Source organism: Octodon degus, unplaced genomic scaffold (assembly GCF_000260255.1).
Source record: "Octodon degus isolate 3935 unplaced genomic scaffold, OctDeg1.0 scaffold00144, whole genome shotgun sequence".
Classification (NCBI taxonomy): domain Eukaryota; kingdom Metazoa; phylum Chordata; class Mammalia; order Rodentia; family Octodontidae; genus Octodon; species Octodon degus.
Window position 1 is genome coordinate 4126882 of NW_004524720.1, and position 16633 is coordinate 4143514.

General features: G+C 35.5%; 1 protein-coding gene across 1 annotated transcript in view; it reads right to left on the reverse strand.

The window, feature by feature from the left end:
* Positions 1-16633, reverse strand: part of Ccdc7 (coiled-coil domain containing 7) — a 95383-nt gene that overhangs the window by 40871 nt on the left and 37879 nt on the right. The window contains exons 10-12 of the mRNA XM_023701944.1: positions 13428-13506; positions 11347-11377; positions 10844-10933 (exon numbers count right to left, since the gene is read on the reverse strand). Coding sequence (XP_023557712.1) covers positions 10844-10933; positions 11347-11377; positions 13428-13506 — 200 coding nt within the window. The remainder of the gene's footprint in view (positions 1-10843; positions 10934-11346; positions 11378-13427; positions 13507-16633) is intronic.

Sequence of the window (16633 nt, forward strand, 5' to 3'; positions counted from 1 at the left end):
GAGGAAAGTGATCGATGATGTAGAGTGTGCCTAAGGAGAGTCACATGAAAGTTTTAAATAAAAGTTCTCTGTGTAAATTTTGGTTAATCTGTCATACAAAAGGAAAATCAATCTCTGCTTATTTATACTTTTAAGTCTGTCTTTCATCTTTTCCTTATAGGTACTGTTTGTACCTTAAGAACTTCTATCTCCTATAATTTTGCTGATAAGTAAATGTTTTGATGTATGAGTGTGATATTAAGTTAATCCTTGCCTCAAAGTAACCAGGTTATATGTAATCTTTCAGGTACAAGTTTGGTGCTTTAAATCAAGCTACAGTTTGGTGAGTTTTCTAAGCACATTCTCCAGTGTTTACCTTGTTGTAACTTATCTCCTTTTATATTATGTTTGAGTATATTATATATTTTAGTTTGAAAGTATCTGAGGATACCAGGCATCACGGCTTTCTTCAATTAAGCTCTCTATTCTTAATATAATACTAACTCCTCCATTGATCTTAAAATCTCATTAATTTTCAGAGATAATTTTATTTTATTATTATTTATTTGCATATCTCGTTATGCAGCTCAGACTTGTAACAAGCCTCCTGTCTCAGCCTCCCCAGCACTGGGATTACAGGCATGTGCCACTAGGCCAGGTTTCCAGGCCAGCTCAGAACACTCAGAGTTCCAGGGCCAGCACAGGATAAAATATGGGAAATTGAACTCAGGACCTTGCACTTGCCAGGCAGGCACTTAGACTGCCAAGCTATCTTCCCAGCTCCATAGGTATTGTTCTTGAACTAGAATATGTAAGCCTATTTTTTCTATCTCACAAGCTACATTTCTAATGTTTTATGTTAGTACTTCTTAGGGTTTGTTGAAGAAGACAGTACACAGGTTGAGTAGACAAGAGGTGTTAATGTGTATTTGAGTTTACTGATTATAGAAAAGTCTTCTTTAGAAAGACATAAAACGCTGCCAAACCCTTTGAGTTTTAAGCTGTTGCTAGAAGTACTCTGGCAAATAATTAGATTGTAAAATGATTATATTTAAAGGTAGTGGGGGCATGTCATTTAAGAAATTTGGAGGACTGCAGGCAGCTTGTGGGACTCTGGTAAGCTCTGACACTCAGTTCCCAGTGCACAAAAGTGGAGCTTGTGCTGGCACAGCTCCAACTTTTTAAGAACTATTCTGGGTGGCCCATGGGATCTTGCTGAATCCAATCAACTCTCACCATGTTCCCTGAAGATTTGTTGAGTATGAGTCAGTCACCCCGACTAGTAGTGAGAACCTTGGAGAGTCCTACACTGCTCCACACTGCAGCCGCAATCTTATTGACACATGCCTCACCACTTTCCTACCTCTGCTAAGTCAGGTGACTACTGGGAGCTTCAAAAATGCCAAAACACAGGAGGAAAAGGCAATCACTATCCTCCAGCCCATACAGAACAAATCCAGGAGATAAAGACATATAAGAACTTGAAAATCACAGACCTGAGATTTCTGAAATGATAGCAACTGCAGTAAAGAAACAAGTCCATCATGCTACAGAAGAAATAAGATAAAAAATGTCTCTGGTCTGGGGAGACAGCTCAGTAGAATAAGTGCTTGCCTGGCAAGTGCAGGGGCCTGAGTTCAAACCCCGGTTCTGAAAAAAAAAATGATATGACAATAATTGTGAAAGAAATGCTCAGCATAGCTAAAGAAGACACAGGAAAAAAACAGAGGCCGTGCGGGCCCCACCCCCAGGGTGTGCTGAAATGGCGATTGAGGCTGGGTGTGGTGGCGAATGCCTATAATCCCAGCAGTTGGGAGGCTGTAAATAGGAGGATCACTTCAAGTCCCATCTATGCAGTGAGACCCTGCAACCCTGTACTATAAAAAAAAAAGACAATAGAAAAATGATGGAAACAATGAATGAACAATACAGGAAAGAATTAGAATGGAGGAAACAGAATCAAACAGCTATCCAGGAAACTTAGAACTCCACTGAAAGCTGGCAAAACCATTTCAATGAAACTGAAGATCATAGGGTTAGGGTTAGGGTTAGGGTTAGGGTTAGGGTTAGGGTTAGGGTTAGGGTTAGGGTTAGGATAAGATAAAAAAATAATTAAAAATGAAAAAAAGAAACTGAAGATCAACTTTCAGACCACAAAGACAGCTGCTAATGAACATGAAAGGAAAGAACTCTTAAAACTAACAAGGAAACAGGAGATAACAATTCAGCAGTTACAAGATGACAATGAAAAGTAATATGGAAATAATAGGAGTCAATGAAGCAGCAGGAGACAGCACAAATGATATAAAAAGGCTATTTGCTGAAGTATTAGCAGAAAATTTTCCAAACATGAGAAAACAACATGACACACAGTTAAATGAGGCATATACAACTCCAAATAACAATATTCATAGTAAGTCTACACCTAGAAACATAATAGAATATCTATCTCTACATAGAATACCTGAGAAAGAACAAGATCTAAGAAATTTAGCAAAAGAATAAATATTAAAAGCTGATAGAAGGAAGAGGTCACCTACATAGGAAAGCCCATAAGAATCGTAGCAGATTTCTCCACACAAACCATCAAATCAAGAAGAACTTGCAGTTAAGTATTTCAGGTCATGAAAGAAAATAACCTCCAACCCAAATTGATGTACCCTGCAAAACTATCTATCAAAGTCAATGGTGAAATAAGATCCTTCCATGACAAAGAACAACTGAAGAAATTCACGCACCAAACCAATCCTACAAAGAGTACTGACATATTCTAGAAAGAGACAGAAGTGACCATAGCTTTCAAAAACAAGAAATAGGGCTAGCTACAGAGTTCATGAACAAAAACCAAACTACATGGGAAATACCTCAAAGAATCAACAACTGGGATTTCATCTTTCTGAAAAGTTTCTGCATTTCAAAGCAAATCTCCAACAGAGTAAAAAGAATACCCACAAACTGGGAAAAAATTATAGCTGACTATCCTTTTGACAAAGGCCTTCTATCTAGAACATAGAAAAATTTTAAAAGTCAGACTCCCCAAATTAAAAGATCCAATCCAAAAATGGGCATCTGAGATGAGTATACACTTTTCAGATGAAGTAATACAAATGGCAAGTAAAAATATATGAAAAAATGTTCAACATCATTGGTCATTTGAGAAATGCAAATTAAAACAACATGGAGATTCCATCTCACACCAGGATGAATGGCTAACATCACGAAGTCAGTCAATAAATACTGGAGGGGCTATGGGCAAAAAGAAACCCTTCTCCACTGTTGGTACTAGTGCAGACTGGTACAATTACTATGGAAATCAGTGTGGACATTCCTAAAAAGCTAGAATTGGAGGTTCCATTCAAGCCAGCTATTCCCTTCCTGGGTATTTTTCCAGAAGTGAAAACATCATAGCACAGTGATACATGTGTACCCAAGTTTGTAGCAGCCCAATTTGTCATAGCTAAATCCTGGAAACAACCAAGATGCCCATCAACTGAGGAAAGGTTAAAGAAGACGTGATATTTTTACACAATGGAATATTATTCAACTATAACACTGGATATATTTCAGTCTTTTGTCAGTAAATGGATGCAACTAGAGAACATACTCTTAAATGAAATAAATCAGACTCGCATGTGAAAACAACATATTGCCTCCGTAGTATGAGAACCTGAAAGAGAAAAATGGAATCTGAAGGGTACAATAGATACTGGGTGTCTCAGTTATTCTTCTCTCATTGTTGAGACAAATACATGACACCCAAAATTAAGGAAGGAAAAGTTTATTTAGCCCACAGTTACTGGAGCTTTCAGTCCATATTCAACTGGCTCCAAGGCAGAGTGGTACATGGCAGAGAGCAATCTTTCATAGTGGTAACAAAGTTCAAAAGAGCAAAATGGAGGAGTAGCAGCAACAATGCCAACAGAGAGGAAGTCTGTCTCTCTGTCTCTCTTATGTTACACACAGGCTATCTGCCTCAGGCTGGGTATAGCATTCACACCCATAATCCCAGCAGTACTCAGACTCATAATCCCAGCCTTGGATCACCCATAATCTCAGTGGATAATGAGTTAATCACAAACTCTAGAAGTCTGCCCCCTGACTGCATGAGGCTTTAGGGGGACACCTAGAGACAAACCATAACACTGGGAAAAGGGAATGAATTTATTTAAAAGGAAGACAGAAGAGGGAGTTGGGGAAAGAGATTTGTCTATGTATATAAACAGGATGGTTTAGACAACAGTAGGGCAGATTTCTGCTGGTCTATGGAAAGAAGCAGTTAATAATTTGTCTTGTTTCCCATTTTCAATAATTTTTACTTTTTCTCTTCTTAATTTCTTATATATTTCTGTCTTTCTTTCTTCAAATCTTGCATACATATATCTGGTAATATGAATAACTAGTTTGAAGAAAACACTATGCATTACAACAAATACTGTGAAATTCATATTACTTTGTTAAATGAAACTCTGTATCACTTGTAATTTTTCTGTTTTAACACTATTATATACTCTCTTTGAAAAATAAAAAATATTAAAAAATAAATAAAGGTAGTGGAATATCTACTACCAGTTGAGGTCTTAGTTATAGTGCATTCAGATATTTAAAGTTACTTTCCTATTTGAATTTACATTATCTATAGTTGCTTACAATTTAGTTAAAATTTATTTTTAAAATTCCTCCACACATTATGTAGTTTATTTGGATGAAGCACATGACCACTGTGGCTAACATGAAGTGTATCAACCATAATTACAGTATAATTTAGGTGAACGTCTGCATATCAATTTTGGTCACTGCTGTGTCCCAGAGGGTGTAGTTGAGCAAAGCTTTGTGAGCTACTGAAAAGTGTGCTTCCTACCTGCTCCTTCTGTTCACTGAGAGGGCATTATCACGAGGGTAGATGCTTGGGTGTGTGATTTTACTGGTAATGAACAAAAAGGCTAGGCACAAACCATGTGTTATGGCGTTATAATATTCACCTGGGCCATTTTGGTATCTTCCATTAATAAATAAGTTACACTAACTGCAGGAAAATAGATACGCTTATGGTATAATTTAGTTTTAGTTGAGTTTATAATTAAATTGGAAAATCATCAGTCTAGAGAAATTACACTTGGCATCCATCCTTGGGAGTCATTAAAACATGGAAACCAAGTATTACAGGGAATACAGCTTCCCCCCAGAGACAGGTTATCTTCAATAATGTGTCAGTGCCCTTGACTAGCTTCTCCCTGCAACTCCCTTAGCTGAGACAGAACAATTGGCTCTCGTACCCCTCTCCTGACACACAAAAAAGTCCAGTATCTTCCTCTGAAGAGTTTGAAATACCAAAGGCATTTATGTCTTGGAGGCCATTGACACTATGCTTAAGACAAAGGAATATTTTACTGGGTTTGAAGTGGAAAGGTTTTCCCGCAGTGAGCAATACACCCAGAATAAGCTGTGTGCAAACTGAGTTACCTTTTTCTTCTCTTGCTAAGGCCAGGCCTACAAGAGGCCCCTTCTCATATGGCCAAACAAGGAAGCCAAAGGCTAAACATGCCAAGGACGGCATCTACCAACAGCAACTACAAGCATAATTGTAAAGATTGTGTTTATTATCTAAACACTAATGATTTGCAGCAATCCTAATTAAAGTGTGCTTAGGGATTTATATCATAATAGTAAAAGGAAAGAAAAACAATAACCTAAAAAAAGAAGAAAAAGTTCTATTGTTTCTTAGGCATGAAGTGATTTAATATTACTTGAAGACTGAATACAACAAATTCTAGACAAAGACTATACCCTAAAGCAACCAATATAAAAATCAAACATCCAATAGGAAAATAATACAGATTTTGGAACCTGGAAGCAGAAAGATATTACAATATTCAATTAAAATTTTGAATGTGGCTTTGTAGTTGACCTAGAAGAATCTAAAAAATACTTTTAAAAACAGCAGATTAGTAAGAAAACTCTCAATTTCATAACAGTGTCACATCCCCGTGCACAATACAGATATACAGAAAAACTATCTGTAGGAAATAAGAAAAACTTTCCTTTAAAACTTTAAAATCAGGAAAAAAATAAAAATGTCCACTCTTTTCACCCTTATTCAATATTATTTTGATGATCCTTTCCAGGGCAAATAGCAGGATAAAAGAAACAGGTACTATAAGTTAAAAAGTGAGAAAATTTGGGCTATCATTTTTCATGTTTGATTAAATCGATATAACATAACTCCCAATCTGAGAGACGTCAGGTGTGTCAAATTTATGTTCACTGAAATGGAAGAATAAATTCCAAAGGAAAAAGGAGGTTAAGGGTAGGAAGAATTTATTGAGAGATAGTTCCTAAGAGAGAGGATGTGTTCTAGAAGAAGGCTGTCACCAAGACCCTTTGTTATGGGTAATTTGTACAGTAAATTATACATCCACATTGCAGATGCAATGTGAATCACACTATAATCAACCAATAGATTACAATTACAGCTTCTTAGCTTACATTGGTACAACAAAGAAGCAGGCCAAATAGCAGGGGTACATGGAAAGGACAAAAGTATTTTCAGGTAGGGACTGGTCCAGGTGCTCTGTCCCCACCTGAGCAACTGATGACTATTTGGTCTTCCTGGACCAGGTTGTACTAATTATTGCATACAGTAATTCCAAATTATTGCTTATCCCCTAGGGAGGCATGTAGGTCTGGCCATTGAATCTTTATCTTGAGGCTCAGTCTTTTTCAGAGATGTGCCTGTAATTGCAAATGTGACTTCTTTATGTTTCTGCTGATTTCCTTGAGAGCCTAGTCTCCCTCTGACTATATATTAATTTCTATTTAACTTAGTTGCCTATAATAATATGAATAGGAAATGATCTACTCATTACGATAGTATAGCTAATTCAATACAAAGATCAACATACAAATATCATATTTCTATATAACAAGTTAGAAAAAATATTTGAAAAGATAGTAATCAAAATAGCATAAAGTATAAAGCACTTATGTGCAGGTAAAAAGTGAAGGTTAAAATTTAGGGCAAAATCATACAGACTCTGTCAGGATTTGAATGTTTAAACTGCTGGGCAAAAGCACACAGGATCTGTGATAAATGAATGTTACACAAGAAGTTTAGATCAGTGAAGCATGTTGTGTCTGGCTATTGTCCTCTCCTTTACCCAAGAAAACTGCTCAGCCTTGAGAGAGCTCCTGGCCCAAACTGTTTCTCTTCTGTTTTTTTCACTCATACTGACATTCTTTTTTCTTTTTTTCCATAATTTTATTGAGAAACAAATAGCAATGAGACAGTTTCAAACCAAACTGGTAGGACAGTTTCAATAATTAACACATTGCATACATTTCTTCCTAATGGTTAATTGCTGTACAAGATGCGGACATGATATCCTATTTACAAACACCATTAGAACAAATCACTCTATTCATTAAGAGAATGTAACTATGTATCTATCCTAACTACTTTGAATACACAGATACAAAATGGACATTCATCTGTATACCCTTTTTTTGTTAAGTTCCGTTATTTGAATATTATAGGTGTGTAAACTCAGAAAAATATTCTAAAAAAGTCCAGTAGCCCATAATAGTATTGGGTCTTCCACTTCACTGGCAATGTCAGAAATTGTTGACCTGAGTCCACTAGAGCTCAACATAACAGCATGGCTTTACTTCTTATATTTCGTTTTTATGCTTTTCTGCTGGATGGTTAAGACCAAAGTAAAGCAGGACCTATGCAACAAGAGTTGTAGCTTTTGGGTCTGATAAGGTCGGTGAAATCCCCTCAGGATTTATCCTGAGATCCTGTACCTCAGAGTGTAGAACCTTTGTCACACATTGACATTCTAAATAAAAGCTGGATAGCTTACAGCTTCCAGGCTTCTCCTGGATGTCTTCCTAATGCTAAGTAGTCTTGGTTGAGATAGTCCCTCTGGGCCTCTTGTGACTGAACTAAGTCTTGTCTCTGAGTAAACATTCACCCCCTATGCCACTATGGCCACACACTGTGACATCTCAAATAGACAAAAACAAGTAAGAGTTTTATGAAAAAAATTAATTTTATTGTCAGCTGTTGAAATACCAGAGGTTAAATAAGCATTTAAAAACTGAAGTCATTTAAAATTCACTGACAATGGGGCTGGGGAGATGGCTCAGTAGGATAAGCGCTTGACTGGCAACACAAGGATCTGAGTTCAATCCCTGGTTCCACCAAAAAATAAAAATAAAGAATAAAATTCACTGAAAGAAAAGATGTATTTTAGTATCTTGGATGTCAAATCTCTCTAATTTAATGTATAGATTCATAGCAATTATAAATGTGACAGGCTAACTTTAATATTTACAAGAAAGTGTAAAGAAATGACCATAAATAAATTCTTGTAAAGAACAAGGTAATTTGACTTATCCTGAAAAATATCATCATCAGCACTTACTCTAAATCTGTAATCTGACTAAAAGACAAGGCCAGTGAACAGAACAGAAGATACAAAAACAATTCTTAATGTCATAACATTTTCCAGGAACAGCATATAAAACATACATCCCAGAGGTCCTATTTTAGAAGATACTGTAGAAAGTTAGATAATATGAGAAGTAAAATGACATAACTCAGGAACTGATAAAACTGTGGGCCAAAAACGCCCTGCTGCCTGCTTTTGTAAAAAAAAAAAATTATTGCAACACAGCCATGTTCTATCATTTACATATTGTCTACAGCTATTTTCATGCTACAGAAATAGTTGTCAAAGAGAATGAAAGGCCTGTGCAGCATACAATATTTATCTGGCCCTTTCAAGTAGGTATTTACTGATACCTGGAATAAGTGAGTGGGGATGAAATTAAGTGACATCATAAAGTACTGTGGACACCAGATGTCTATGTGAGGCATCTCTGTTTTCCTCTGGATAAGAAACAGTATCACATTTTAGGAGGGTTTTGCTCATCTCAATTTGTCCTGATGATAACGCTCAAAAGTCAGGATAGCAAGGTCCCATCTCTTAAGAACTCATTTTTACAGAAGGGAGACAGGTAAAGATGAGTTATTCTAGATCTAATAACTAATGGGATAAGGGGAAATAGCTGTAAATGGTAAAAATTTCAGAAAAAACTAAAGCAGTCACTGTCCATGACTTCTGCTATTTTTGCTGCCTGATTCTACCTCTTTTCACGCATATTCAACACTTCATTTAACCCTTACATCTACTCTAACACCTGTCCAAAAAATTTCTTGTTTTAGACAACTGGTGTCAGTTTCTTTTCCTACACACACACACACACACACACACACACACACACACACACAAAAAAAAAAAAAAAAAAAAAAAACAAAAAAACCCGAAACCCTTACCTAATTCACAGAAAAACTGAGTAACAGTTGGCAGGCAAGAAAAGGCATCAAATTTTACTCTTGATAATTAGACTTGGTTGTTTATAAGAATAAAACTATTAAGATAACCCAACTTTGGCAGAAAATGGTAACTGTGTTACTAGAAGTTGCAAATGTAACACATGCTGTAGCTGTTAGTCTGTCCCCACCACACCATGCACCAAGTCCCATTTTGAATTTTCCCTGAAAACAGGTTGCCTCTCAGATTTCTCGGTCACTAACATGTATGGATACAACATTGTTAACTGTCCTTCTGTACTTGTCCTTCACATTTCCAGAGATAGGAGAAATGCTACAGGTCATTTCCAATGACAGGAGACACCTTCACTGAACACGATTCACATATGAAAAGAATTAGAAACACGGTCACTAAGCTGTAGTGTATTTTAGAATATCGAAAGGTTAAGTAAAGAATGAGACAGGAATGATGTGCTGGGCCTGAGACTGGAGTTGGTAGTACAGTACAGCCCATGAAATGAACACCAAATTTTCTCTGGATTGAACAAGAACACTAAGATGTCACCTGGACCAAGTAATGAATAAACGTAAGAAAAAAATCACTCTTCCCTCCCAAAATTAGAGGGGAAAACCCCCAAAGAACTAATACAGAGAAAAATAAAACAGTAACTGTTACAACTTTAAGTCATGTAATAGGCTCCAAGTGTCTTCAGAGTGCCTCTAATAGTGTAGGATTAAAATGTTACAAAATTCTCACACTTAACCAGACTACTTGAACCTTCAATATGATAATTTATCCTTTTATTTATGCTTTTATGCTATGACAATTTGCTTTTTAGATTTTTTATGTGCTGATTTCTATTCTCAATATGAATGATACATAAGGGAAACTATTCCTAAATTGTACATATGTGACAGTCTTCCTCTTGTATTTGGGATACATTTAGAATTACTGTGTTTCTAACTGATTAAACTGTACATATGATACTATTTCTTCTTCCTTTTTTATTAAGGAAGAAATATCAAGCAATTATAATTATTGGGTTCAAGAGTATTTTCCTTCATGCATATATCTTGTTTTACACTGGCTAATATAAATTCACTTCTGTTTGGCCTTCTTGTCCATAAATTTGTAAGATGAAAATGTCAGGAAGAGAAAACACAAAAGGAAAGAAGTTTTCCTTTAATCTTGGCATTTCTATTCATTCTACTTAGTGTAGTGAACTGGGACATGTACATTCCTTACAATCAGATAATACTGCACTATAAAAATATTTAAAAGATATTTGAAAAATCTAATTTAATGATAATTTATTAAAGGTAACTATCTGGCTTAGAAATGTCTTTCAGATATTTTATTTTGATAGCTAAAACAGTAAACTGGAAGATAAATTTTATTTTTTAAAGTATCAGCTATAAATTAGTGATATTGACTACATAAAACACTTAAATATTACTTTAATTCCTATCCTAAAATAATGTACTTTGTTAAATATTACATGCCATTTCATACAATAAAATTTTACCAACCTCTGTATCCTTCAACCTTTGTAATTCATTTTCCATGGCTGTTTTCTCCTCTAACAACACTTCTAAATCACTTTCCATCTGTTTGCATTTCTAAAAGGAAATGTATAAGTTTAGTAATAATGAAGAGCAATCATAACATACACAGGTTATTTGTATACTTAATTATTAAAGTAAACCTCTATTAACTCATGAAAATAATCATTATAATAAAACTATTACTGGGGCTGATAGAGGTCAAGAAACTAGAATCTGTAATGAATGTAGCTATTCAGAGAACTGCAGGGTATGATAGACTAGTATTTGAGAAGTACTAATTCCTGAGTAAGGATAAGGTCCAGGGAAATAAAAAGAATAAACAAAGCTTCCTAGCTCACATATTCTGAAATCTCTTGTGTAGACTAAGTAACAATAGCTTTCAATTTGGGATTATGTATGCTGGAAATTTCTAGAGTCTATTAAAAATTCAAAAAAGTACAGTTTTAAATTGAGAGTGCTATACTTACAGCCTCTAACAAATTTTGATCATTCTTAGCTCTGAAAAACAGATCAAAAATTTATTATAACTTTATGTTAATGTTTCATTCACACCACACACCTAAATATATTTATAAAGAGTTTCAAATAATAACATTTAGAGTATATTGTGACTACTACTCCAAAACTCCAGTGCTCTCCAGCCCCTAAATAATGATAATGTTAACATAAATATTCATGTCCAAGTTTTTGTGTGGATATAGGTTTTCATTGCTTTTAGGGATAAGCCTATAAGTTTTTTAAGTGCCGATTAACAGATGGAGGGATGAAAAATGTAAAGAAAACAATGAAATATTTTTCATCCTTAAGAAGGAAATCTTGTCATCACCACCACATAGTTGGACATTCTTGTAAGTGAAATATACCAGATACGAAAAGTCAATTAAAGCTCAATTACTTCATGATTTTACTTATGGAATGTTCTTTTATTTTGAGTTAATGTCTCACTGTCAAACTGGTGGAAACAGAAAGTAGAATAATGGCTAATATGGGAAGATGAGAAGAAGGATTGTTGGCCAAAAGGTATAAAGTGTGATTTAGAAGTGGCCAGAAGTTGTAGAGATCTCTTGTACAATGTGCTAACTACAGTCAAAAAAGATGTAGTGTAAACCTTAAAATTGCTAAGTAAGTAGTTTTTTAAAGTTCTCACCACCAAAAAAAAATTAAAATGTGATGTTGCTGAATATGTTGTATAACTTGTTTTGGCTATTCCACAATGTGTATATATATATGATACATCATATTATATACCATAAATAGACATAATTTTGTCCATTATATAATAAAAGAAAAGATTCAACATTTACTTTCGTTTTATTTATTATTATTATTTTGTATTTTAGGAAAGGGTCTACAGGGTGTTCAGGATCTCACTACTAGATCAGACTCATAATGCTTCTCCTGTTTACAGACTCCCAAGTGCTGGGATTACAAGTGTGCACCACCATGCCCAGTCTCGATAGCAGACTCAGTGTGCACTGAGGTTGGGGCCAGCATAGCAGGCCTGGGGATTGAACCCTTGGCCCCTGTGCCTGCTTGCAGGCACTTTAATCTGCTGAGTTATTTGGCCAGCCCTTACAACATTTACTTTTAAAAAGCATGTGAATTTACAACTGAATACTCTTCATTATATAAACCTGAAGCTCTGTATTCATTAAACAGTAATTCCAAATTTCCCCCTCCCTGAATACTCTGGCTATTGCTATTCTATTTTATGTCTCTATAAATTTGACTACTTCAGGTATGTAATGTAAGATAAATCATACATTGATTTGTCTCTTTGTGGCTATTTTGTTTTACTTGTAATGTTTTCAAGTTTTACCATTTTGTAGAATGTGTCAATATTTCCTTTAAGGCTGAATAATAATCCACTGTGACTACAGAACATGCGACATTTTGTTCATCAGTATCTTTTTGGACATCTAGGTTGCTTCCATCATTTATTTATGTATTTATTTATATGTATTTAGTATAGGGCCTACAGGGTCTCACTACACAGATTGGACCTAGTGATCCTCCTGTTTTCAGCCTTCCAAGAGCTGGGATATAAGCATGTGCTGCCACGCCCAGTCTCAGTTGCTATCTCAGCACACCCTGGGGCAGGGCCTGCACAGCATGCCAGGGATCAAACCTGGGGGCCTTGCACCTACCTAAGTAGGCATGTTAGTCTGCTGAGCTATCTGGCCAGCCCTGCTTCCATCTTTCAGCTGTTGCAAATAATGCTGCAGTAAACATGGGCATATAAATATGTCTTTGAGGTCTTGTTTTCAGTTTTTTGGTGTATACCCCGAAAAGGAATTTTTTTGTCTCACACAGCATTTCTATTTCTATTTCTTTAGAAACTATGTACTGCTATTCCATAGCAAAAAATTCACATTTCAATTTACATTCTGTATTTCCATAATTTTAAGTTTAATTACATATACAATGATAAAAATCAATGTAAAAACCCAATTTTTTAACAGAGACCTTATTTTGTTTGTGCCTGGAATATTTCCACTGTAAATATGTGTTGAATTTAGTAATTAGAATAGTTATTTTACAAACTCACCTCTCCAACTCATTTGCCTGTTTTTCAAATATTTTCAACATTTCATTCACTTGGCGAGCCATTGAGGAATCAGTTGCTATTACAAAAAATAAGGAAATTTAAGAGGAGTGAAAATGACTGAAGGTGTAGCTCAATGCTAATGTAATTCATTGATGTAAATGTGAAAACTAAGCAAAAAAGGAGATAGGAAGGCCACATGAGTAGTAAAGAACACTGTGTTTAGGAATGAGATGATTGTGATTTTAGTAAACACCCACTATAACAGTGCACCATGTTACTCTGCATTTGCTAAATCTTAAAGTAACTAAAAACCAAGGTACCACCACTATTCTCAAATTAAAAAATTCAGACTCAGGGAGTTAATTTGCACAAAACTTTATATCTAATGGTGATAAAATGTGACTTAGATCCAGGGTATGCAACTTATTATAGAGCATATGAGAGGATTTTGGGATGTTATGGAGAAAAGGCTTTGGTTGTTGCTGATAAAGGGCATAGGAAAATATCTCAGTAATCTATTAAGTTTTCCAACCATGTTAAATGACCTAAAAGGAATCTTACAAGATACTTAAAAGGGAAGCAATATAATTACAGGTTATGATAATCAACAAACTTTTAGAGCAATAACAAAAAATTTAAGCTATGTGCCATAAATACATGTCAGAAAACGGGCACTAAACAACAGTTATTTCTACTAAATAACAAGATATCTACAAAAGCATGCTGAGTAACATGGAAGCATGATATTTCCCACACAATAATTGTATTTATTCTATTCCACATGCTAAAATGGAGATAGAGAAAAGATAATAAATATTTACTAGCTAATATGGAGGATATAAGTAAGTTAAACCCATTAATTATAAAGAAAGACAAAAGACAAATGCCATGGGCAAAAGCAAAAACAGGCAAATGTATCAAGGGAGCTATATCAACTGATATCTTAAGAAACCAAGTAAACCATGAATTTTGCTTTGTGAAAATCAATAGTCAATACAAGCTCATGGCATATTGGGAGAAGCCTGCTTCAAAATAATTCAATTTAAAATTTACTGTAGACAAGAATAATTTCAAAGATATACTAAAAGTTATAAAATTTTAAAGCCCTTTTTATAAATAATTTTAATTGAACACATAAAATTGTAAGTGTCATCCTGTGTAATATGATGGCTTGAAGTACATATATTGTGGGATGTTAAATATAAATACCACCTCACACAGTTATCATTTTGGTGGCGAAAACAACTAATATCCATTCTCCTAGCGTTTCTCAAGAACACATATATTTTTTATTAACCTTGCTAAACAACATAGTATCTGAAACATATTCCAATAATATCCAATTTTATATCTTTTGACTACCACTGACATTTACCCAATGGCCCCCAGGAACCCAGCTTTTTACTTATTTTTTTAACAATTATGTAAGACCTTATTAACAGGTACTTGCAGTTTGTTGACGTTTTTGAAAAAAATCACGTTGTAAACTTTTATTAAAAATTAAAAAATAAAAATTAACAAATTAAAAATGAAGTTCACAGATAAGAAACAATTTAAAAACATTTAAAGGTGTATTGAGAAAAACCAGGTTTTTAAAAAAACCCTACATCTGTCATTAACAAAAAGGGATGTCTTTAGGCAAAAGTAACAAAAATCCCATGATGCATAGATAATGCAGATAGTTCTTGTTATCTGGTCAACCAGTAAAAAGCAAGCACTTAAGATCTTCAGTTCCAATCTTTCATTCATTTCTTATTGTTGGAATTTCCTATTTGTTTCTTTCTTGCTGGATGACTAAACAGGATGATGGTAGAGACATTAACTAAGCAGATGAATTTTTAGGTGGTAGATCTGCTGCTTTTGTCTCTTTGCCATGTTGTGGTTCAGGGTTTTCTGCGCGTCTGTGTCGGTAATTGAAATTTTGATGGTACTGATGTTGAGGTGGCTGCTGACCTTGGGTCTCACCTCCTGGATTTTCCTTATCCTCTTCATTGCCATCCTTAGTAAGGGCCCTGTGGAATTGCGGTCTGTAACCTTGATACATGTTCTATCTCATTGTCTACCTTGTTCTCCTGCACCTGGTTGTCAGCACCCTCCATCACTTCTCCTTGCACAGGAGGGTTGGAATATGGTGGTCGATGCCCATGGGGTCTCTGCATGTAGTAAGGTGGGAACATTAACTTGCTGTATGGCTGGTGTTGTTGGGTCTGGCCTTCGGGAGTGCTCTGCAATCCCTCACTCTTTTCCCCACTCTCACTATTCGGCTAATTCTGCTGGTAATTGCATGGAGGACCCCTATGACGTGGATAGCATCTGTAATGGTTACAGTCTGCTGCAGGTTTACTGCCTTAAACTGGAACTCCACCAGGGCCTGTAACATTTGTTCTCTTTTAACCACATCAAACTCCAGTTTCTTGGTCTTCTACAGTATGAAGGTCCTTCCTGGTGTTATTCTTTATGGCAGTCTGGTGTACAAATACATCTTCCTTGGTGTCATTTTTATTGATGAACCACATCCGTTTCTTACACTGAACCATTTTATGGTTCCTAAAACCTTCCTTGCAATGACCTTTCTGTCCTGCCCACTGGCGCCATCCATGTGAGACTGGGCCGCTACTCCCTGCACTGTTGTCTGTAGTGCCCGATTTGGTGATTTTCAAATATTGAGACTGGGAGTTACGGGGGCGGGCAGTGGTGGCTGCTGTGCCTCAGTCTCACTTTTCATGGTTGCGGGGATGGTTATTGGGGTTAGTTGCGACAGCTGTGGCTCCTCCAGGGAGTAATGGTAACCAGCCCTGCAGTAGTGGTGGGGCTATTCAGGGCTCTTGGGGTCTGCTCTCCACTCCTGCTGCCAATGGCACTAGGAACCCAGCTTCTGCTAACTGTGATTCTACTTTTTATTTCTATGGGGTCAAATCTTTCAGATTCCACATGAATGACATTTTATGGTTATACCTATATTATTTTACTTAATATAAAGTCTTTTAGGCTCATCCATGTTTTTTTGGGGGGGATTCTAGTTATTTTTATTTTAAAGAAAAAAAAATAAAAACAATGGTACAAAATCTCAAAACAAGATTTTAGGAGAGTAACAATGGTTAGTACATTGTGTATTGTTACTGCCAAAGTAGTTTCTTATATTACAAGATATAGGCAAGAAATAATAAGTAAACAACATAGGTACAAACCTCTGTTTTTTTTAAAGT